Source organism: Schistocerca gregaria, chromosome X, assembly GCF_023897955.1.
Source record: "Schistocerca gregaria isolate iqSchGreg1 chromosome X, iqSchGreg1.2, whole genome shotgun sequence".
Taxonomy (NCBI): domain Eukaryota; kingdom Metazoa; phylum Arthropoda; class Insecta; order Orthoptera; family Acrididae; genus Schistocerca; species Schistocerca gregaria.
In genome coordinates this window covers 517,896,773-517,917,988 of record NC_064931.1, presented here as the reverse complement: position 1 = coordinate 517,917,988, position 21,216 = coordinate 517,896,773, and the positions used below count along the sequence as shown (strand labels likewise).

The 21,216-nt window shown below is 38.2% G+C and overlaps 1 protein-coding gene across 1 annotated transcript in view; it reads right to left on the bottom strand.

Annotated features, from left to right (window-relative positions):
- Positions 1 to 21,216, bottom strand: part of LOC126298209 (hemicentin-1-like) — a 748,827-nt gene that overhangs the window by 234,971 nt on the left and 492,640 nt on the right. The window contains exons 35-38 of the mRNA XM_049989513.1: positions 19,585 to 19,875; positions 19,227 to 19,493; positions 18,726 to 18,910; positions 3,669 to 3,768 (exon numbers count right to left, since the gene is read on the bottom strand). Coding sequence (XP_049845470.1) covers positions 3,669 to 3,768; positions 18,726 to 18,910; positions 19,227 to 19,493; positions 19,585 to 19,875 — 843 coding nt within the window. The remainder of the gene's footprint in view (positions 1 to 3,668; positions 3,769 to 18,725; positions 18,911 to 19,226; positions 19,494 to 19,584; positions 19,876 to 21,216) is intronic.

Genomic DNA, 21,216 nt, shown 5'->3' with positions numbered 1-21,216 from the left:
CCGAAAACAAAGGAAGTAGGTTACAGTACGCTTGTTCGCCCACTGCTTGAATACTGCTCAGCAGTGTGGGATCCGCACCAGATAGGGTTGATAGAAGAGATAGAGAAGATCCAACTGAGAGCAGCGCGCTTCATTGCAGGATCATTTAGTAATTGCGAAAGCGTTACGGAGATGATAGATAAACTCCAGTGGAAGACTCTGCAGGAGAGACGCTCAGTAGCTTGGTACGGGCTTTTGTTAAAGTTTCGAGAACATACCTTCACCGAAGAGTCAAGCAGTATATTGCTCCCTCCTATGTATATCTCGCGAAGAGACCATGAGGGTAAAATCAGAGAGATTAGAGCCCACAGAGAAGCATACTGACAACCCTTCTTCCCACGAACTATAAGAGACTGGAATAGAAAGGAGAACCGATAGAGGTACTCAGGGTACCCTCTGCCACACACCGTCAGGTGGCTTGCGGAGTATGGATGTAGATGTAGACACACATGTTTTGGCAGGTGGTAGGGGTGAAGCTAGGTGGGGTGGATCAAAGGAGAGGGCCGTGGGAAGCAGGGAGGAGGATTGGGGATGAGTGGTTAGCAGCTCAGAGGGAGGCAGCTGGTTTGCCAGCTAGTAATGCAGGAGGGAGGAGTGGCAAGTACATGGGCTGGGCATGTAGTGCATGATTTTAGGGGCTGGTGGACAGCAATTGTAGGAGTTGGTAGGAGCTGGTGCATACTGAAGGCAGTAGTGGGACATGAAATGGGAAGGTGTGACAGGACAGAGGGAGGGGGAACAGTCAGCTGGAAGGTGTCAAGAAAGTGGGTTACCTCAGAGCGAGGGCAGGATGGTTATGGAAGTGGAGGATGTGTTTTAGGGATAACTCCAATCTGCATAGGTCAGAGAAGCTGGTGGTAGAAGGGAGAATCCACATGGTCCAGGTTGTGAAGCAGCCATGGAAACTGAGCATGTTGTGCTTAGCTGCATGTTATGCCACCAGTTGGTCAAAATTTTTCTTGGTAACAGTTTGGTGGTGGACGTTCATCCTGGTGCACAGCAGGTTGGTACTCATGCAGACATTAAAAGTTGTGTAGCATTTGCAGCAGAGTTAGTTTATGACATGGCTGCTTTCACAGGTGGTCCAGCCTCAGAGGAGGTAGGATAAGCCTGTGACAGCACTGGAGTAGGAGGTGCTGGGTGGTTGGATTCGGCAGGTCTTGCATCTTCGTCTGGTGTGACTGGAAGTGGTGGTGCACCAAAATTGCATCAAATGACTGCCTACAGTCAACTGCTGCCTGGAATGACTTGCAATTTTATGTGGCATCTACAAACATGTGTACCAAAGTGAGGAGAAAAAAATCACATGAATAGTGCTGTGTGAAAGAAATGCAAATAAAATAGGGATACAAACAAGATATATCTTGTTATAGGAAAGATTAGAAAAATGTCACATATCCATAGAATTCAAAGACGTTTTGTCACTCTGCCTGTGGCAGAAAATCAGGTGGTCACATGAGTACTGTCCAAAGCAGTATATATTTAAATATAGGAAATATTCTAAATGCATCCTGATAACTGAAATTCTGTAATACTTTACTGAAATATATATTTTAAAATACATTTTAGAGCAGCTCCAACACATTGCCTTAACTATGAGCCACACCTGCAGTGGTTGCTATTTGATAACAATAGTTGATGAATAGTAAAATTTCTCTGGCACTACTGATAATGTGAAGTTTTATAGTGCTATGGGCTTGTTTAACTACTCATTATAAGCACAGCATTTGATGGTGGCTACTACAGAAGTCTTGGAGGCCAACCTGCTATTGAGGTCACACACACAAAGAGTGAAATTGGTCATTTCCTCTTTATAGGAAACTTCATGGTTTTCACTTTAGGGAAATGACAGGAAATCTACATATGGATGTCCAGATGAAGGTTTTAACTACACTACTCAGTAATGGAAATCCAGTGCCTTAATCTCCATGCCACAGCACTCATTGAAAACAAAATCTTCTGCTAGTACTTATTTTGCAAATTGATTTTCGACTGAAAAAGATATGACTTTGATGTCAACTGAAGTATGCTTCTGTTTTCCCATGTCTTCTCAGCACAATATGTTTGACATAATAACTTGCCATAACCATAAGCTATTCACTAACATATGGAATCACTTGGGAAGCTGCTTGTTCTTTGTATTTTTGTATTATCATCTCCTCCTGCCTCTCTGCAATGCTTCAGTCAGTGTTCAGTACACTGTCCATTCCCAGGAGATCATGGACTGTCTATAGTGTTCTGTGTGAAGTCCATTCTGATCATCAGTGTCTCGCATCCTGGGTGATTTCCATGTTCCAAGGGCTTGTGTGAGTTTTTAATGTCTTACCACAGAGCTCTCACCTTTTTGCTACTTTATGTCATTCTTTTACTTTAATCATGATCACATCTCAATGCTGTATGTAAACTTCACAATAGGGCAGCCCGAGTACCTCAGCTACTGTATGGAATAAGATTCTGATCAGTATGACTACTGTTGTGCTCTGTTAATCTTGTGCCTATATGCTCCAACAACTGTTGTCATAGTAATGGCAGATTACCTCTAACAAAGTTTAAAGTGTGGGATAGTTCTTAAAAATTTAAACATCAGAGGACTCACCACTTTATACAGTTGCTTACGTATTAGAAACACCTGTTTGTGATGGTTGTGAAGACTATTAATGCTAGAATATAAGTAAATGTGAACAGAGGTTTGTTTAAGGTGTCAGTGCCTTGCAGCTACAAAAAATAACTCTTATATTAATGACTAAGAACAGTTCTCACAGTACAGTCTTAATGTCACTTTGTATTTTGGTATCCCTGACATGTTTGACAATCTGGAAGTCCCATTGTATTTTGTCATCTCTGACATGTTTCACATTAAAAATAATCAGCTAAATTTAAAAGAGATATTTTTTGCAGACATTAGTTTTCATGTCACTTCTTATCAAATCACATAACTCACTATCTCATATTTAAAACCTATTTTGAAGATCCAGAAAAATTTTCATTATGCAGTGCAGTGTAAGCTGATTTGAAACTTCCTGGCAGAATGAAACTATGTGTTGGAGCAGGACTTCTATGTGGCTACTTTGACTACTGACTGAGCTATCAAAGTTTGACACACAACCCACCCTCACAACTTTACTTCCACCAGTCCCACAATTCCTACCTTCTTGCCTTCCAAACACTTTGGGCTAGCATCATGGAAGAAAAGATAATGAGAAGATGTAGCTTAGTCACATCCAGGAGGTTGTTTCCTGAATGAATTTTCACTCTGTAGCAGAGAGAAGGTAGAAGATGAGGTGCTGGTGGAAGTAGCACTTGCTAATGAAAGGCAAAGGTCTTAGGTTTGAGGCCTGGAACAGCACTCATTTTTAATTTGCCAGAGACTTCCAGGAGAACTTCTGTAAAATTTGGAAGGTAGAAGATGAAGTACAGTTGCAAGTAAAGCTGTGAAGCTGGGCTGTGAGTTGTACTTTGATAGCTTAGTTGGTAGAGTACTTACACGCAAAGCTATGACTCTCAGTCTGGCAGAAAATTTTTAATCTGTCAGGCAGTTGTATTTTTAAATTAACTGAATAGACCTTGACAAATATTTATAGATATTTGTAAAAAGGGAAAGAACTATTCATAGAATTACAGAAACTCACCTTGAATTTCCACATTAAATTTCTGCTCTGTTGTACCTGCCTTATTGATTGCTAAACAAGAATACTTTCCACCGTGAGCTCTAGTGACATTAGGAATAACCTGAAATATTAAAAACAAAAATTTTTGTTACTACATTTAATTTTGTTTAGATAATGGCAAAAAATGTTCAAATGTTGTTAATTCCTAAGGGACCAACCTGCTGAGGTCATCGGTCACTAGACATACACACAACTTAAGCTAACTTATGCTAAGAAAAACACAGACACCCACACCCGAGGGAGGACTCGAACCTCCAGTGGGAGGGGCCATGCAATCCGTGACGTGGCACCACAAACCAAGCAACCACTCCGCATGGCAAATCATTTTGTGACACATGAGAAAAATTTGATCTAGCATTTAAAGATGGTGATGTATAGTATGAAATAATACTCTTCTTCAAAATGTAGCAATGACTGGGCAAGAAAATTGAAATTATAACTGTTATTGGTCAAATGCTGAGCCTCAAGTCCAGATAAAATTAAGTAATTGTCAGAGAAACAGTCTGAACTGAAAGCAAGTTAGGACCAGAAAGGGAGGTGTTGCATTAACAACAAACAATAAATAAAAATACAGTGAAATGAATACCCCTAGCTGCATACAGGTGTTGATATAAGTCAACGGGGACAGCTGTAAATGTGTGCGCCGACCGGGACTCGCACCCAGGATCTCCTGCTTACTTGGCAGGTGCTCTATCCATCTGAGCCACCAAAGGACACAGACGATAGTACAACTGCAGGGACTTATCTCTGGCATGCCTCCCATGAGACTCACATTCCCAACAAAAGGCTCACTGGCCATTTGATCATCTTCTTCTGTGTGGATACACAAAAAGTGCCCAGACACTTACAGGAATTGGCAAAAAAGCCATGAGTAATGAGTATAATGGGCAGGGTCACTAAGAATATAGTGCAGGACAATAAGTTGGAAATGTGGGTCTCACAGGAGGTGTGACAGAGATAAGTCCCTGCAGTTACACTATCCCCTGTGTCTTCAGTGGCTCAGATGGATAGAGCATCCTAGGTTCGATACCCTCTCAGGGCACATATTTTCAACTGTCCCCATTGACTTATATCAATGCCTGTATGCAGCAAGGGGTATTCATTTTATTGTAATTTCATTCCAATGAGCTGAATGATCACTGACAGTATCTGTTCTTTCGGACATGTCCAACAGAACAGATACCATATTCATATATTTAAACAATAAATAATATGGTGATAGTTACAAAGAACTGAATATGATATTGGAGTAGTATTTTGAATAGCATGAAAATGGAGGCAAGTTCAAAAACCGGTTTTATGGTTAAAGCTTATTTTGTTGGCTTTTTTTTAGTTCTGAATGTACTGTTGCATTTGACAGCCCTCTTTGTGACATGCAGTAAACACCCTTTACTGACCAAGTATCTCACATTTGAATGTTGTCATCTCCATTCGTCCACCCCTGGTACCTGAGTGGTCAGCATGACAGAATATCATACCTTACAGCCCGGGTTAGATTTCCAGTTGGGTTGGCAATTTTCTCCATTCAGGGGCTGGGTGTTGTGTTGTCCTTATCATCATCATTTCATCCCCAGCAACATGCAAGTTGCCGAAGTTGCATCAACTTGAAAGACTTGCACCAGGTGAATGGTCTACCCGACGGGAGGCCCTAACCACACGGCATTTCCATCTCCAATCACCTGGCATCAAGTGCAGTCTTAAAAATTTCTTCAATTTCCAGTCGCCCATTCCCAAGAAATAGGTTACAACTTACTGTTACCATACATGCAAACTTCTGCCAAAGCCTGGTGAAAAGGACGAATACATAGAATATAATGCCACTAAGGCATTGTGATCTGATGATATGGAGAACTTACACAGTTGGCAACTGTTTTAGGAGAAAATTAGCTATGACATAATCAAAACTACCATCTTTGTATAAACCCAGTGTGAGACAGCAAATTATAGAACCAGTACTTTGAATTACACATTACTGTCTCATTCAATCAAACTTTGAATGTATATAAACAATGTAGATTTTTACTGATTTTGATCCACCCCTTAAAATGATAACTTTAAAGTAATGAAGTAACATACATGATATTGTTAGAACAATCTTATGTTGTTGTGAGTCCATAGTCCATGAAGAGTGACTCAGATTGCAGTTATACTTATTTTTCACACACAATTGTCATGTGGTCAGACAGACCTCTCTGAGGATCTACACTGGGTAAATCCCTCTCACACTTTGGGAATAAATATGGAAAATCCATCACATCTGAGATATCATGATCTTATCCAACAATTCAGTCAGAGTAAACCAAATAAGTAAAAAATGTCATCTAGTGAAGACATACAATATGTTCACACCAGACGTACCCTAAAAGTGGAGTCAATAAGTGTAATTAACAGCTACACATGGAATCATTCCATTGGCATTTGTATTCCACACTCAATTATAAATTTCCAGGAAAAATGCAATACCCTCAAGGACTGTACTCAGTGGCACCAGTGAATAATATGTGCGCAATGAATAATTGTGGTGTTAGTGATTCGTTTGTCATGGTCATTGGTGATCAGATAGTGCTGAAGGCCAGTCTGTGTGCCGTCTGTCTTGACACTACATACAGTAACTATGCTGAGTGCAGAGGTGAACAATGTGTGAACTTTCAGTTTAGGGTACAACCATGCCCCACTGAAGAGTACGAGCTCCTGTGGAACAACATCAGTAATTTGAACAGGGTCGCATTATGGGCCTGAGAGGAGCTGGACAGATGTATGGCGGGTTGCTGCACATTGGGCACAATGTATCACTGGTGTGTCACTGCTTTAAGCAGTGTTCTGTGGAGCAGTAGAGTCTGTAGAGCATATCCATACCCATAGACCAGGTTCTGGAGATTGATGTAGTACATACACACATTCAGATTGACACAGTGTGAGAGTAGCAGAAGGTGATCAAACATCATCCATGGAAGAAACTTGAGCATATGTTGCACCTGATGTGTCACCAAGGACCATTGGGAACAGTCTGCTATCAGCAGGACTAAGATTACGTGTGGTCTAGGCAGGCTACCATTGACACCAACACATCACCAAGCACGGCTATTCTGGTGTTGTGAAAGAGTCAACAGGAGAGTGAAATGACCCTCTGTTGTCTACAGTGATGAGAATAGGTTCTGTCTATATATGAGTGATGGGTTTACATATGTACATCATTGAACTGGTGAGCAGCCTATTCCAGAATGTATTCGTCCACAACACACAAGTCTCATCATGGTGTGGGAGGCCACCTGTTACAACTCACAGTCATATTTGGTATTTGGTTGGTTGGTTTGGGGAAGGAGACCAGACAGCGTGGTCATCGGTCTCATCGGATTAGGGAAGGAAATCGGCCGTGCCCTTTCAGAGGAACCATCCCACCATTTGCCTGGAGTGATTTAGGGAAATCATGGAAAACCTAAATCAGGATGGCCGGACGCGGGATTGAACCACCGTCCTCCCGAATGCGAGTCCATTGTCTAACCACTGCGCCACCTCGCTCAGTTTTTGGTATTTCTCCAGAGTAAAGTTACCATTGCCTGATACATTGCACAAGTTGTTATCCCCATGCTACTACCATTTATTAGACAGGAAGGTGATACACTTTTTCAGCAGGACATTGCACATCCAAATATGGCTGCTGCAACTCAATGTGCTCATCATGGTGTACAATAACTGCTGTGGCCAGCAAGATCACCAGATCTCTCACCAGCTGAACACATATGGGACATGGTCAGGTGGGTACTTGCTCATTCTCCAGAGCCTGCATGAAAACGGTAAAATTGCACCAAAAGGTGCATGGTGCTTGGGACAACCTGTCACAGAATGCCACTGGGCGCCTTTATAATCATTTTCATGAAAGAATACATGCCGGCATTGCTTCCAGATATTGGGTGGGTGGGGGGTCAGGGGTGGGGGGGCTTCAAAATGTATTGATGTGACTGTTTGGCACCCTTTACTGTGACACATGTGTTTCCTTTGGTCTGAATTTCTTAAAAAATATGGACTACCTGCCACATCACTTGTCAATAAAATGGCATTGTCCTTGGAGTGTTGAATTTTTTTTCTGACAGTATATGAGCAGTTACTGTCACTACAATGTAAATTTCTGACATGTCTCCTGTATGCAAAATGAATGGATTAAAAATGATTAGATTAGATGTACTTTTTGTTCCAGTAGATCCATAATGAGGAGATCCTCCTTATAGATCCTTGTAGATCATGTCAGACAACAAGAATACACAAGGAAAATAAAAAGGTATGCTAACATACTTTTGACAAATCCCAAGTGAAATTGTTCTCATGTATGTGGAGTAAGTCAAAAGAATCTTAAACATATTGTTACTTTAAAAGGTAACAATCAACTTCGCAAAAAACATGTAAATGTACAACACAATGAGGTGAATGTAAAAATTTATAGGCTACGCAGCCACCCATTATCAAAGTCATTTTACAGTAGCTATGTACACTGATCACATTATGGCACTGAAGTTGTACAGCTGTCAAATTGTATGTAATACTAGAAGTATTTGATACTATTAATAAGATACACACATCACTCAAATCTGCTAAGAAGTATGTCTGTGGATTAGCAGGAGTTGGCTACTAATAAATCCTTCAGGATCCTCTTAAACTGATCTTCATTAGTAGTTAAACTTTTTATGGCTACTGTAAAGTTATTGAAATGTGTGTCCCTGAATAATGGACACCTATTGCACCAAAAGAAGTATCTTTAAATCCTAGTGAAGATATTCTAATTTCTAGTATCAATTCCATGAACTGAACTGTTGGTCTGAAGAAGAGATATATTTTTAATCATACATTTCATTAAGAAATAAATATATTGGGAAGTGGTAGTTAGTATGCACAGTTCCTTTCAAAGGCCTTTGGAGGACACTCTTGAATTCAAACCATAAATAATTTATATTAAATGTTTTTGGACTTGAAAAACTTAAGCTTAGCTTGAAGAGTTACCTTAAAAAGTGATCCCAAATGACATTACAGAATGAAGTAAACAAGGTATGCTAGCTTTTTTACTTTTATATCTTGTACATCTGACAACATACACATTGTAAATGGAGATCTGTTTAGGTGCTTCAGTAGTTCTCTGGCATGCACCTTCCAGGTGAATTAATTGTCAAACTGCAATCTGAAGAATTTCTTCAGGTTTGTTTCCACTAGTAAGAGCATGCTCCTCAACCATATTAATGAGATTGACAGTAAGAGGAAGGGCAGCATCAGTTGAGAATTTTTAATCTGCTTATTGCAGATTGATTTCAGCTACTGTGTAGCTATCTTCATTGTGTTATATCCCTGTCATGATTTAACATTGTCAACTTCTTCCATCTGGTTGGTCATATTTTATGTATATACTGGGAGAAATCCTCTTACAAGTTCTAAACTGCATATAGTGGGTGTATGTATGTATGTGTGTGTGTGTGTGTGTGTGTGTGTGTTTGTGTGTGTGTGTGTGTGTGTTTTAAGTTTGGTAACAAAGAATAGAGAAGTAAAATTTTATTAATGTCCATGAGAATTTCATTAACTGATATTTCTTAGACAATACTTGATTTGCTATTTATTGCAATATTTGTAACACCTACAAACAGAAAAAAATTTGCACCTTGTCATGTTACTGATGAAAAGTCACTGACACACATAAGAAAAAGTAAGAGATGGAATCTTGTGTGGAATCACATGTAATTAGCTCGCAGTTTGATGGTAGCTGATAACTCAATACAGTTTGCTTTACTACTGACACCCTTTGTTTCCTATCAGAGATTTGCATTTTGAACCATTCTGCAGCATTTCCTGTTATACCATAACATTCTAATTTACTTAACACTTACCATGCTACGCCCTTAATTGCATCCCACTCCCTGTGTGCTGGCTGATTTTTTCTATTTTCAACAGACTTTAAATAGCTGTAATGGATGTTTAGTTAGAGATACATAAAAACTACAGGTATGGTTTAAAACTTTAAGGTTTCAGCTTTACAAGTGTTAACAGTCATGTGTATGGGGCGTATACTTTTTCCAAGAAGCGATGCGGATTTCTCCTCGATTTTGTGAAAATAAATTTTTGTCAAAAATTTATTTTTACTACTTTATTCAATTTAAAGAAGAAATAAATTTTGGAAAGTGATCATTTGACACTGAAAAGACATTTGTTATACCATTTGCACATAAAGCATAGCTAAATACACATAAGCTATTTTGCATAGTGAACCACAGTGTGATAAAGCTTGAAGCACGAGGTGACACACAAACCTACATTACACTCACTGTGCTATAAGAAGTATATATCTTCCCAGCTTTCCCAGTAATGTTCTTTTGTTTTCCACTACACACTACACAATGTCTTTGTGCTTTCTTCTTCCCTTCTGCCATTTCCACACAGTTCGGAAAATGTTTCTGCGACAATCGAGCAATCATTGCAGATCCATGAGAATCCTCAATTCTCTCTCCTCTCTGTAACACTAACGCAGTGCAGACCTCCTGTATGAACTTAGGAGCGCTCAGTTTCTTCTCATTGATGCAACTGTGCAAAATACAACTATTGGAAACTGTCATAAATATACAGTGAAAGGCAAGCTTTCTGTACCACTTCACTGTTTTGTGATCAAGTGCTCCACATGAAAGACGCTGATCAAAAAGGTCTACACCAGCTTTATGTTAGTTGTAATCCAGCACTGCCACTGGTTTCAACTTCTCATTGCCTTCTCTTGTAGCAACAGGCAACATTGAGGATGTATGCCTGGTAATTATCATCCACACATCCCTCTTGTCTTTCTATCGCAATGCTAGCACATCGTTCTTTCCGTGAAATATTTGTTCACCCTTTTTGAGTTTAACCTCTTTGAGAGCCTTGGGCAATCCTTTTCTGTTTGGCATTACTGTCCCTACAAAACCAGTGTTGGCTCTAGCCAGTTCTTCGGCTAGCTGAACACTGGTGTAAAATCTGTCAACATATACAGTGTGGCCCTTACCTTGGAGTGAGCCCAGCAATCTCTTTACCACTGCAGAAGCACTGTTGTCCAGTTTATCATCCCTTCCATGGTAAACTGCAAAGTTGTATATGTACCCAGTTTTGGATTCTGCATGAATGTACAGCTTCATGCCATATTTGTTTGGCTTACTAGCCATTTAAACTTTGAAACCTACACGCCCTATGAAAGGGCACATACCTTCATGAATGGTTAGTGCTTCACCTGGCTGATAACTTTCTTTGAAATTCCTTACCAAATCATCCAGAAGAGGCCTGACCTTACGAAGTGTATCAAAGTCTGCTTCACCTTTCTTTTTTTGCTTTGAATTGTCATTTATGTGGAACATAGACAAAATATTCAGAAATCTGTCCCTTGGCTTAATATAGGGGCAAAAATTGCAGCTAACCACTGGATCACTACACCAGTGACTGGCCATACTTGACCTCTCACTGATTGACATATGGAGGATAATAGCAAGAAACATCTTTGTTTGAGCAATTGTTAGCGTCCTCTACTGCTTGAATCTAGAATTGGGCCCTAATTTGTTTTGTGCTCTCAGTGTGGCCAGCTTCTGTCTAGCATGTAGGTTTGTTTGTTCCTTCATAATTGAAATAACTATGTCATTTATAAAATGAGGAAAAAAATCTAAATATTCACTAGACTGACTGGTTCCTACATTATTTAGCACACCATGTGACCCTGTAAATAACAAAATGTTTGGTGTTTGATCCACTATAGCCCAGTCATCCTGTGAAATGTCACTCAATCTTGGCCTCTTTCGAAGATAAGTGGGAGGTGAACACAGGCGGTGACTCACCTTCATCTGATGACATATCTGTGTCTGAAATAATACAGAACGTAACAGAACAGATCACAACATGAACTGTCTTGTTCTTCATTGATTTAGTAAGATGTTAGACTTACCTGGACTATCGTTATTTTCCGGCATTTAGTAATCACTGTCACTATCTAAAATCAAAAAATCATCATCAGTATGTTCAGCAAGTACTTCTTCAATCATTTTTCGAAGTTTTGCATCCTCATCACTCGTCATTGTGAGTAAATAGAAGATAAACAAGCTAAAACCAAAATACTAGCGCCAAAATCAACAGTAAACAAACGACAGGACACCACAGAACACGTAACATACGCGTGAAAAACACACGTGAATTCGTTTGGAAATATATACGGATATATCGCAGTACCTCACTAGGTGCTGTGATCTAGCGCTAATATGATGAACTACAAGCATTACAGGACCTACCGGTTGTAGCGGGAATGCTAACAATGTGTTTGAAACACTAAAGTAATGTGGAATGCGTCAGATGGTTAAGCAAAATGAGGTAGCCGAGTGGTTAGCGCACCAGACTTGCATTCAGGAGGACAATGATTCAAATTCATGTTCAGCCATCCTGATCTAGATTTTCCATAATTCCCTTAAGTAGCTAGGCAAATGTTGGTATGGTTCCTTTGAAAATCCGAGCTTGTGCTCCAACACCAATAAACTCACTGTCAACAAGACATTAAACACTAATCTTCCTTCCTTTCCAGCATGTTTCAGCCTTTCAGAAAATGTTCCACTGATAGATGACTTAATATGTTACTAAATTCAGAAGCACATTCTTAAATTAACTATGTTGATATTCATCATAACTGCTAGAATTTATTGATTTTTTTACATTTTATGGTTTAGATTACTTCTATTGATGTAGTGAGGGTGATATTCATATTACTGAAGTTCTTTGTAATGGTTGGTCTGAGATATTTCATGGCAACTTACTGAACCTAACAAGTCTATCTTTTCAGTAACAGTTATGAAATGCTTTTTAAATAGTTCTGCCACACTACACACATCTGTTACCAATGTACCATTTACTCTTAATGGTATCTGCTTTTTTCATGTCTGGTTCTAACAGTCTCTTCTTTTGATATATCCAATACTCTGTTTATTTTTTTGTCTGACATGATTGCCTTTTTCTTGTAATGCATTTGCTTTGATGTCCATTTTACTATCTTTAATATTTTGCAGTGTCTTATAATGAGTTACAGTATCAACATCAGATCTGTTTTTGATTGACAGATACAGTTTCCTTTTCATTTCAGAAGATTCCTTTATCTGTAAGTAATCCATGGTTTCTTTGTTGACTTTGGTATGATCTGTCTTAGCTTTGCACAAAACAGTTTTCAAATAATGTAAGAGGGGTTTATTAATAAAAACATTGTATTTTTATTGATGTCATGAGCACTCTAGACATCACTCCAGTTCATATCTTTGAGGATTCTCCTACAATAATCAATTTTTGACTTATTGACAATCCCCTTGAACTCATATTTAGTGGAATTTATCTTCTGATCAACATTAGCATTTAATAAAATAAACTGCATGTTGTGGTCTGAGAGGCCATTGACTATTGGTTTTGTAAATATAACTGTTTTCATTATACCTCCCTATAAAGATATTATAAATGTTGATTTTTGAGCAATTAGCTATCTTAGTTGGGAAGTTTACAGCAGGCCTTAAGATGAATGATAATGTCACTGACTGAAATAAATTCTTACTAGAAGAGTTTATGGAAAATTTACAGTAAAGACACCAGCAAACAGTATTTTTTTTCATTTTATGATGTCACATAGGCCAAAAGAGCTTCAAGATGATATGTTAATACATTAAAATTACCTGTAGGTGTTTGGTATGCACTTACTATAATGAAGGATTTATTATGAAATTCTACTTCTGTTGCACATGCTTCCACATTCTGCTCTATATGAAATCGATGAATGTCTATGTTATTAAATTCATGAGAGTTCATTATGACTGTGGCAACTCCTCCTTTTTCCAAAAATGGCGTAATTACAGGGAGAGAGGTCTGGACTGTATGGAGTGTGGTCGAAAACCTGAAATTTGAATTTCTGCAGGAGCGCCATGACTGTGTTGGTCATATGAGGCTTTCCATTGTCGTGGAGCAGAATTACTCCAAGGGTGAGATAGCCTGGTTGTTTTGATTTGACTGCTTGGTGAAGGGCGGTCAAGGTTTGCGAGTAACTCTGGGCATTCACTGTTGTCCCATGCTGCAGGAAGTGAATCAGAAGAGTCCCCCTTAAAAAGGCTCTGAGGGGAAAACGATTCACGTCGGACGATGACATCCAGATGTATGTATGGAACTGGTTAACATGAGACAGCCATTCACTGCCTTGTGTCACAATTGGACAAGTGTTTCAACAGCCTGGGTCAATACTTCTAACATACAGGTTCTGGTTTCTGTAAATATATCTCTGGCTCATTTCTTTTTGAACGCCCCTTATAAAACTGGACCAGCCAGTTTACACTACACTATTCTACTGACATGAGAGCCATGACTAGTATAATCACATTTAAGGAGAGAATGATAGGAACCATAATTATATGTGACCCTGTACCCAACATAAGCAGCCATTTGAACTCTAAATTAACTCTTTTGACAAAAGGGTTGAAATGAGGACAGTCATGGTATCTCAGAACTCAACACTGGTCTGTCTCTATGCAGATGCTATCTTTACCAGGTCACACTATATATTGTAATGGGGTCTCTGTCAACACCACTTTCCAGACCACCCACTATAATCACAGTGTCTTCTTTGGTAAAGCCTTCACCAAGTAGTCCTAAATCCTCTATTACCTGACCCAGACCAGCACTAGGCTTAAAAGAATTGGTGACCTGGTATTCTGACCCTAGTTCATCCTGTAAAAGTTGGCCTACACCTCTGTCATGAGAAGTAGGCAATAACAAAACTTTCTTTCTCTTTCAGACTTCCGTACATTGTTACTTTTGAACTTATAGCTGAATGTCTGTTGTACCCTGTTTAAACCTGCATCTGCCTGAGGCTCATCAGTTTCAAACTGGAGCAACAGGTCAAGCTTACTTTTGATGTTCATCACAAAGCTGTCAGATGAAGTTCTAAGCCTGTTCCTTCTCCAAGTGCCTGGGTTGAGATTTCTACTGTAGTCAGGATGACAGAGCATGGAGTGTGGTGGAGTAGGTCAATCAGTGCTCTGGGCACTACTGATACAACATTAGAGGAAAACGAATTTATTCTTTGAAGTTTAGAAGTATTCTCTTGTGTGTCGGTGCCCAGTCTGGCCATGGTGCAGCACATAGTTTTGGAACTTGCTAATGCTATCTCAATAAACTGTGATGTCCTCTGCTCACTGATATCATGTTGCTGAGTTAACAATTCAAGATCCTTGCTCATCATGTAAGGTGAGGCAATTTTTTTTTGGGTTCACTCTTGTTTTGAAAATGTCAGCTTTCCACCTGCTCATCATTTTGATTGCAACACAGGCACTGGCCTGTCTTGTCCTGGCTTGCTGATGGCTTGAGAAGACACTGAGAAAGTTTTACATTTGTCTATAATACATTTCTCCTGTGTAACACTTCGGTTACCTGTTCCCATTTCCCATCCCTCTTTACCCTTCTCTCTTCTTAAGGTGTCAGTATCTTTCCTAACATTATCTTATCCAGCTTGAATGGCTACAATTTCCACCTCCTGTTCCACTATCCTTTTTTCACTATCTCTACTACATAAAATGTATGCCCTGAGAAGAATAAATCACAATTCACATTAGGCATTTGAAAATCAAACCATGCGGACTTTGAGAGAAATGTTATATATAGTGTGAAAAAAATTCCAGAATAAGTAATTTTCTCAGATTCTTTTGTGAAAACTATGAGAGGAAAAGCAGGAAAACAGTTGCTCACTACATTTTTGAGACCACTGAAAACTGCTATCAACATGTTTTAGACTGCTGGGAAAACATTAGTTTTTATTCATCAATTACAAATATAATGCAATGCAGGACTGATTAAATCCAAACACAATTTTAATATCTTTCATGATCAGTGATCATACAATGAATAAGTGTTACGTTTTAAGGTCTGGAGAACATTTATAACTACATTTGGATCTAAATGATTAATATCTATTGCATTGACTAGTACTCATGTGACCACCAGATTTTCTGCCACAAGCCAAGTGACAAAAATTCTTTGAAATCTATGGATAACTGACATTTTTCTAATCTGCCCTGTAACATTATACATCTTGTTTGTGTCTGTTTTGATTTGCATTTATTTCACATAGCACTACTTGTGTGATTTTTTCTCCTTACTTTGGTACATGTGTTAGTAGATGCCACATAAAATTGCAAGTTATTCCAGACAGCAGTTGACTGTAAGCAGTTGTCTGATGCAGTTTTGGTGCATTTGGTGGTATTGAAAATTGAGAAAACTGAGTATTGTACTATGATTAAATTGTTCGTAAAAGAAAGTTTAACACAGACCAGCATGCAAATGTTCATGGTAGATCATCATCCTCAATTTCCACCATGAAGAAATGGATGGTCTAATTTAAACATGGCCATGAAAGCACCCAAGATGATCTGTGTGAAGGACATCAAAAAGTGCAAGCACAACAGTAATCAACAAAGTGTATAACATGATTTGGGAAGACAGTATATACAGGTGAGTGAAACTGCTAATGTGTTAGGCATATCAGAGAAATGTGTTTGTCACATCTTGCACCAGGAATTGAACACAAAAAAGCTTTGTGCAAGATGGGTGCAACATGTGCTCACTGTGGATCACAAACACATTCACACAACAATTTCTGGAAAGTGCTCCATGCATTTCAAGAAAAACAGAAGTGACTTTTTGTGTCAATACATGACAGTGGATGAAACATGGAATCATCATTACTCATCTGAAACTGAACAGCAGTCTGTGCAGTGGATAGAAACTGGTTCTTCAGCTCGAAAAAAGGCAAGGATGGTGCCACTGATGGAAAAGAACATGGTGTCAGGTTTTGAGATGTGTAAGAAATTTTGATAACTGACTTTCTTGAGAAAGGCAAAACCATAAGTGGAAAATACTACTTTCAACTTCTAATGAAACTGGACATAAGCATTTGTGACAATACACCCAGCTTAAAGAAGAAAAAAATCCATTTCCAGCAGGAAAATACACGTGCCCAAGAAAGGATCTTTGCAATTGGGAGATTGAGGGATTTGCATTACGAAGCACTGTAACATTCACCTATTCCCCTTGGACTTCCATCTAATCTACTCTCAAAACTGAAGAAGTTCCTCACTGGTTAGTGCTTTTCATCCAGTCTAGAAGTCATTGTGGCTGTAGATGAGTACTTTGCAGCACATATATAGAAACACTTATCTCATGTCATTTATATATTTTGTGAATAACAGTGCACAATCTCTGTTCATTTTAAGCACACCAGGCACTTTGTGTCTGCCTATTAAGAATGCTATTTGGTACTGTGCTCTGTTTGATAGGATATCTCCTAGCCAATTGAAGACTGGTATGTGTCTGAATATTTCATATGGACATATTTTGTTTACTAAATGGCAGTATGAAACTGTATTTAAGATTTTCTTGAAGTTATAATGGAAAATGTCAGTGGCACTCTCTTATATCCTAGTATACAACACGATACATACAACAAATTCCCCATTCAATCCACTAACACTTTTCATACAATTCACACAAATTTAATTTTTTGTTTTCATTTACATCATGACAGGCATTAAGGTGAAATTTGTATACATATGAATGTAAATATATGAGTAGAAGAGTTATGTTGGATGAAGAATCATAATACTAAAAATTTGTTGACCTAATTTTATGATCTTGAAAAATCAGTAATTATAATAATAATAATAATTATTATTATTATTTTCAGAATAGCTTATGCTAGCAATTTTGAATGTAAAAAAAATGAAAATACTAATTGTAAATAACCAAAGATAATGTTTTCTACATCTACCAGTCTCATTATCAACCAGTATCTTGCTGCATCTCTGTTCGTTTTGCTTTTGGTGGGATTCTGTAGTTGTGAGTCAAGTATGTAGTCAGCTGTCGTGGTTTTAAGGTGGACATGCTTCTCAGAAATATTTAGGTTTTCTCAAGTTTATGTACATTGTGAACTATTCTTAAAAGGAAGTTATTAAAAATGGAGAATCTCATCAGAAAAAGGCTTGCAATAATTCTTTCATAACATTACCACACACCAACAATTAAAACCCTAGATTTTTCTTGTAAAAACAGGAAATATACCTCAATGGCATGCAGTGCCAATGGGGTACATTGTGTAATCTATGGTCAAGACAATAACATAAGTGAAAAAGAAAAATTGTAAACTTTCACTCCTTTTTCCCCTCAAGAAATTTCTAGTCATTTCTCTTATTTCTCTCTCAAGGTAGTGATAATTATTTGAGTAAACCGCACCACTATGGGCAACAGATAACTTTGTTCTCTTGACTGACTGTATATAGTAGTAAAACTTCTTAAGGTTTTTGAATTCACTGAATACATCTCACATAGCTGTCCTTATGGATGTTTCAACTTGATTGAGTGTTTATATTTCAGTAAGGGTTCAGCTTCATTTGAATCTGTTATACAGCTCTCTCAGCACTCATGGTTCATTCTTAATATTATTACTGAACCATCACAGGTCCTTCCACTTTCTCACTGTCTCACATGAATTACACTATGTCTAAGTTACTGAGAGAGATTCTCTGCATTCTCTTGCCAAGAACTAAATGTTTCTACTGATTGCTCAGGTAGTTTTCAATCCCTCATCTATTGCATTTCAGCAGATATATCTTTCTACTTTCTTATAAAATTTTGCTTGACACCATAAATCAATGATTGTTTAACTAATATTAAGTTTAAATTTTCTTTTTCTGGTCAACAAGGAGATTTATTTACCTTCCCACAGTATGCAGATTCTTGTTGCAGTAAACGTTAAGTGTCCATTAAATATACTCTGGGGATTTCTTTCGCTTAAAAAAATGACACAAGAAATTGATAACACAATGTAATTTAAGAAAATTAACAATGTGAGAAATATTTTTATATTGTCAATAATTATTACTATACAATGGGTGAATTTAACTGTTACAGCTGTTTGGTTAATGCAATGCCAAGCAGAATGTCATCTATTATGGTGGAAGATACTGTACATACCAAAATTGTATTCATCTCTCTTAGCTGCATTTGAGGCCAGTTGGATGGTGTGACTGGGGTGGATCCTTTGAACCACAAAATGTCCGGATGTGGATATCCTGACACACTGCAGTTCAGGATCAAATCATTGTTTGCTTTAACTTTGTACTCGGTTTCCTCCTCATTCTCAAGTGCAACTGGTGGAACTAGAAATTGAAAGTTGGTATGTGAAGATATCTAATAACCAAAAGTTTTGATACATGCTAAATTAGTTAGTAGCTTTGAGCAGCCACAGCCCACATAGGCATCATTTTCTGATGTACTGCTATGTTTAACAACTAGTTGCTTTAAATTCAAATAATGCCCCATTCTTTCACTTGTCATGAATTAAGCAAATATGACAGTGATGAAACATGGTTTGGACTGGAAGTTTCTTACTTAGTCTGATTATATTTTTACTGTTTCAGTTCTTGTTTTTTATATAAATAGGTTTTGAAAGAATTATACAATCCCAGTACATACCATAGACGTCTACCTGAAAACTTCTGGACGTATTGCCAACATTGTTTGTGGCCACACATGTATAGTTTCCAGAATCTTCTACTGTACTTTTGCTGATATATAATGTATCAGAAGCTCTTATTTTGTCATTTCTTACAAGTGTGCCATCTTTAAACCAATATATATCTGGCTTGGGGTTTCCATCAGCAGGGCATTTTATTATTACAGGAGAACCAATAATTGAGTTGATAGTATCATCAATCAAGGCTTGAGCGAGTTTTGGTGGAACTAAAAATGAGAAAATTGTACTAATAAATTAAAATATGATTATGGTAATGATGTCTAACCATGAAAGATAAAGTTAAGTTTTTTTTCATACCATTAACTGCTACATGGTAATCCTTTTCACTGACACCAGCTATGTTTGATGCTAAGCAGCTATATTTGCCTTTGTCTGATACTTGTATCCCATTGATTTGCAAAACATATGCACCAGACTCTATCCCTGCACTGAATCTGTCAGAGCTATTCAGTTCATTTATAATTCTTCCATTATGCAGCCATGTAATTGCTGGTGAAGGATATCCATGGGCCTTGCACACTAGTGACAAATTATCACCCAACCTCACAATTTTGTGCTCAACAAAATCATCTTCAATTTCAGGAGGATCTGAAAGAAATACCATCAATAAGCTCAATATTCAAAAAGTTCAAGAAAGTTGCATAGCAGAGCTTTTGATGAAATGGTTTCCATCAGATTTTTGGAATCAGTATTTATGATGAAAATTGGTGATATATTGACATTTTATGACATCACTACAAGGTTGTTGAAAATGTTCAGGTGAAGCATTACTGTTAATCTAGAAGGAAGATTGGTGTGAAGTTTGTAATGTTACAGATGTGTTATAGAAGTGAGCATGAGTATTGTCCTCAGAACTTTTGGTAAAAGATGTGAGGCTTATAAGGCAACATTTAAAAGGCCACATTTATCTGGGCAGGTCAGTGGCATCAGTGGGCTATGCCACAGCTAGCTGACAAAGCAGGCAGTTATAATAAATCAAGAGATGGCTACGATATGAGTTACGGTACTGCTATGTTTTCCCCATAGTTACAGTGAGGGAACAGTTAGCTACAGTTTCCAGCTGCCTCATGGTGGCACAACATGTATTCAGTGGTTATATGCAATTAACACAATCTCAGCAATCATTTATGCTGCATACTATCTACATCGGGTAATGCTGAGGGAATTAGATTAGGAAATGAGACACTTAAAGTAGTAAAGGAGTTTTGCTATTTAGGAAGTAAAATAACTGATGATGGTCAAAATAGAGAGGATATAAAATGTGGATTGGCAATGGCAAGGAAAGCGTTTCTGAAGAAGAGAAATTTGTTAACATCGAATATAGATTAATGTATCAGGAAGTCGTTTCTGAAAGTATTTGTATGGAGTGTAGCCATGTATGGAAGTGAAACATGGACAATAACTAGTTTGGACAAGAAGAGAATAGAAGTTTTCGAAATGTGGTGCCACAGAAGAATGCTGAAGATAAGGTGGATAGATCATGTAACTAATGAGGAGGTATTGAATAGGATTGGGGAGAAGAGAAGTTTGTGGCACAACTTGACTAGAAGAAGGGATCAGTTGGTAGGACATGTTTTGAGGCATCAAGCGATCACAAGTTTAGCATTGGAGGGCAGAGTGGAGGGTAAAAGTCATAGAGGGAGACCAAGAGATGAATACACTAAGCAGATTCAGAAGGATGTAGGTTGCAGTAGGTACAGGGAGATGAAGAAGCTTGCACAGGACAGAGTAGCTTGGAGAGCTGCATCAAACCAGTCTCAGGACTGAAGACCACAACAACTATCTACATACTTATGCAACAGGAAGCAATATGAATCAAAAGGGAATGCATAGGTCAGAAACTGAAGTAATCAAATATGAGGTAGTGCAAAGATCTGTATTGGGGCCATTGCTGTTTAACCTGTTTGTTAATGACATAGGTGTTGAAGA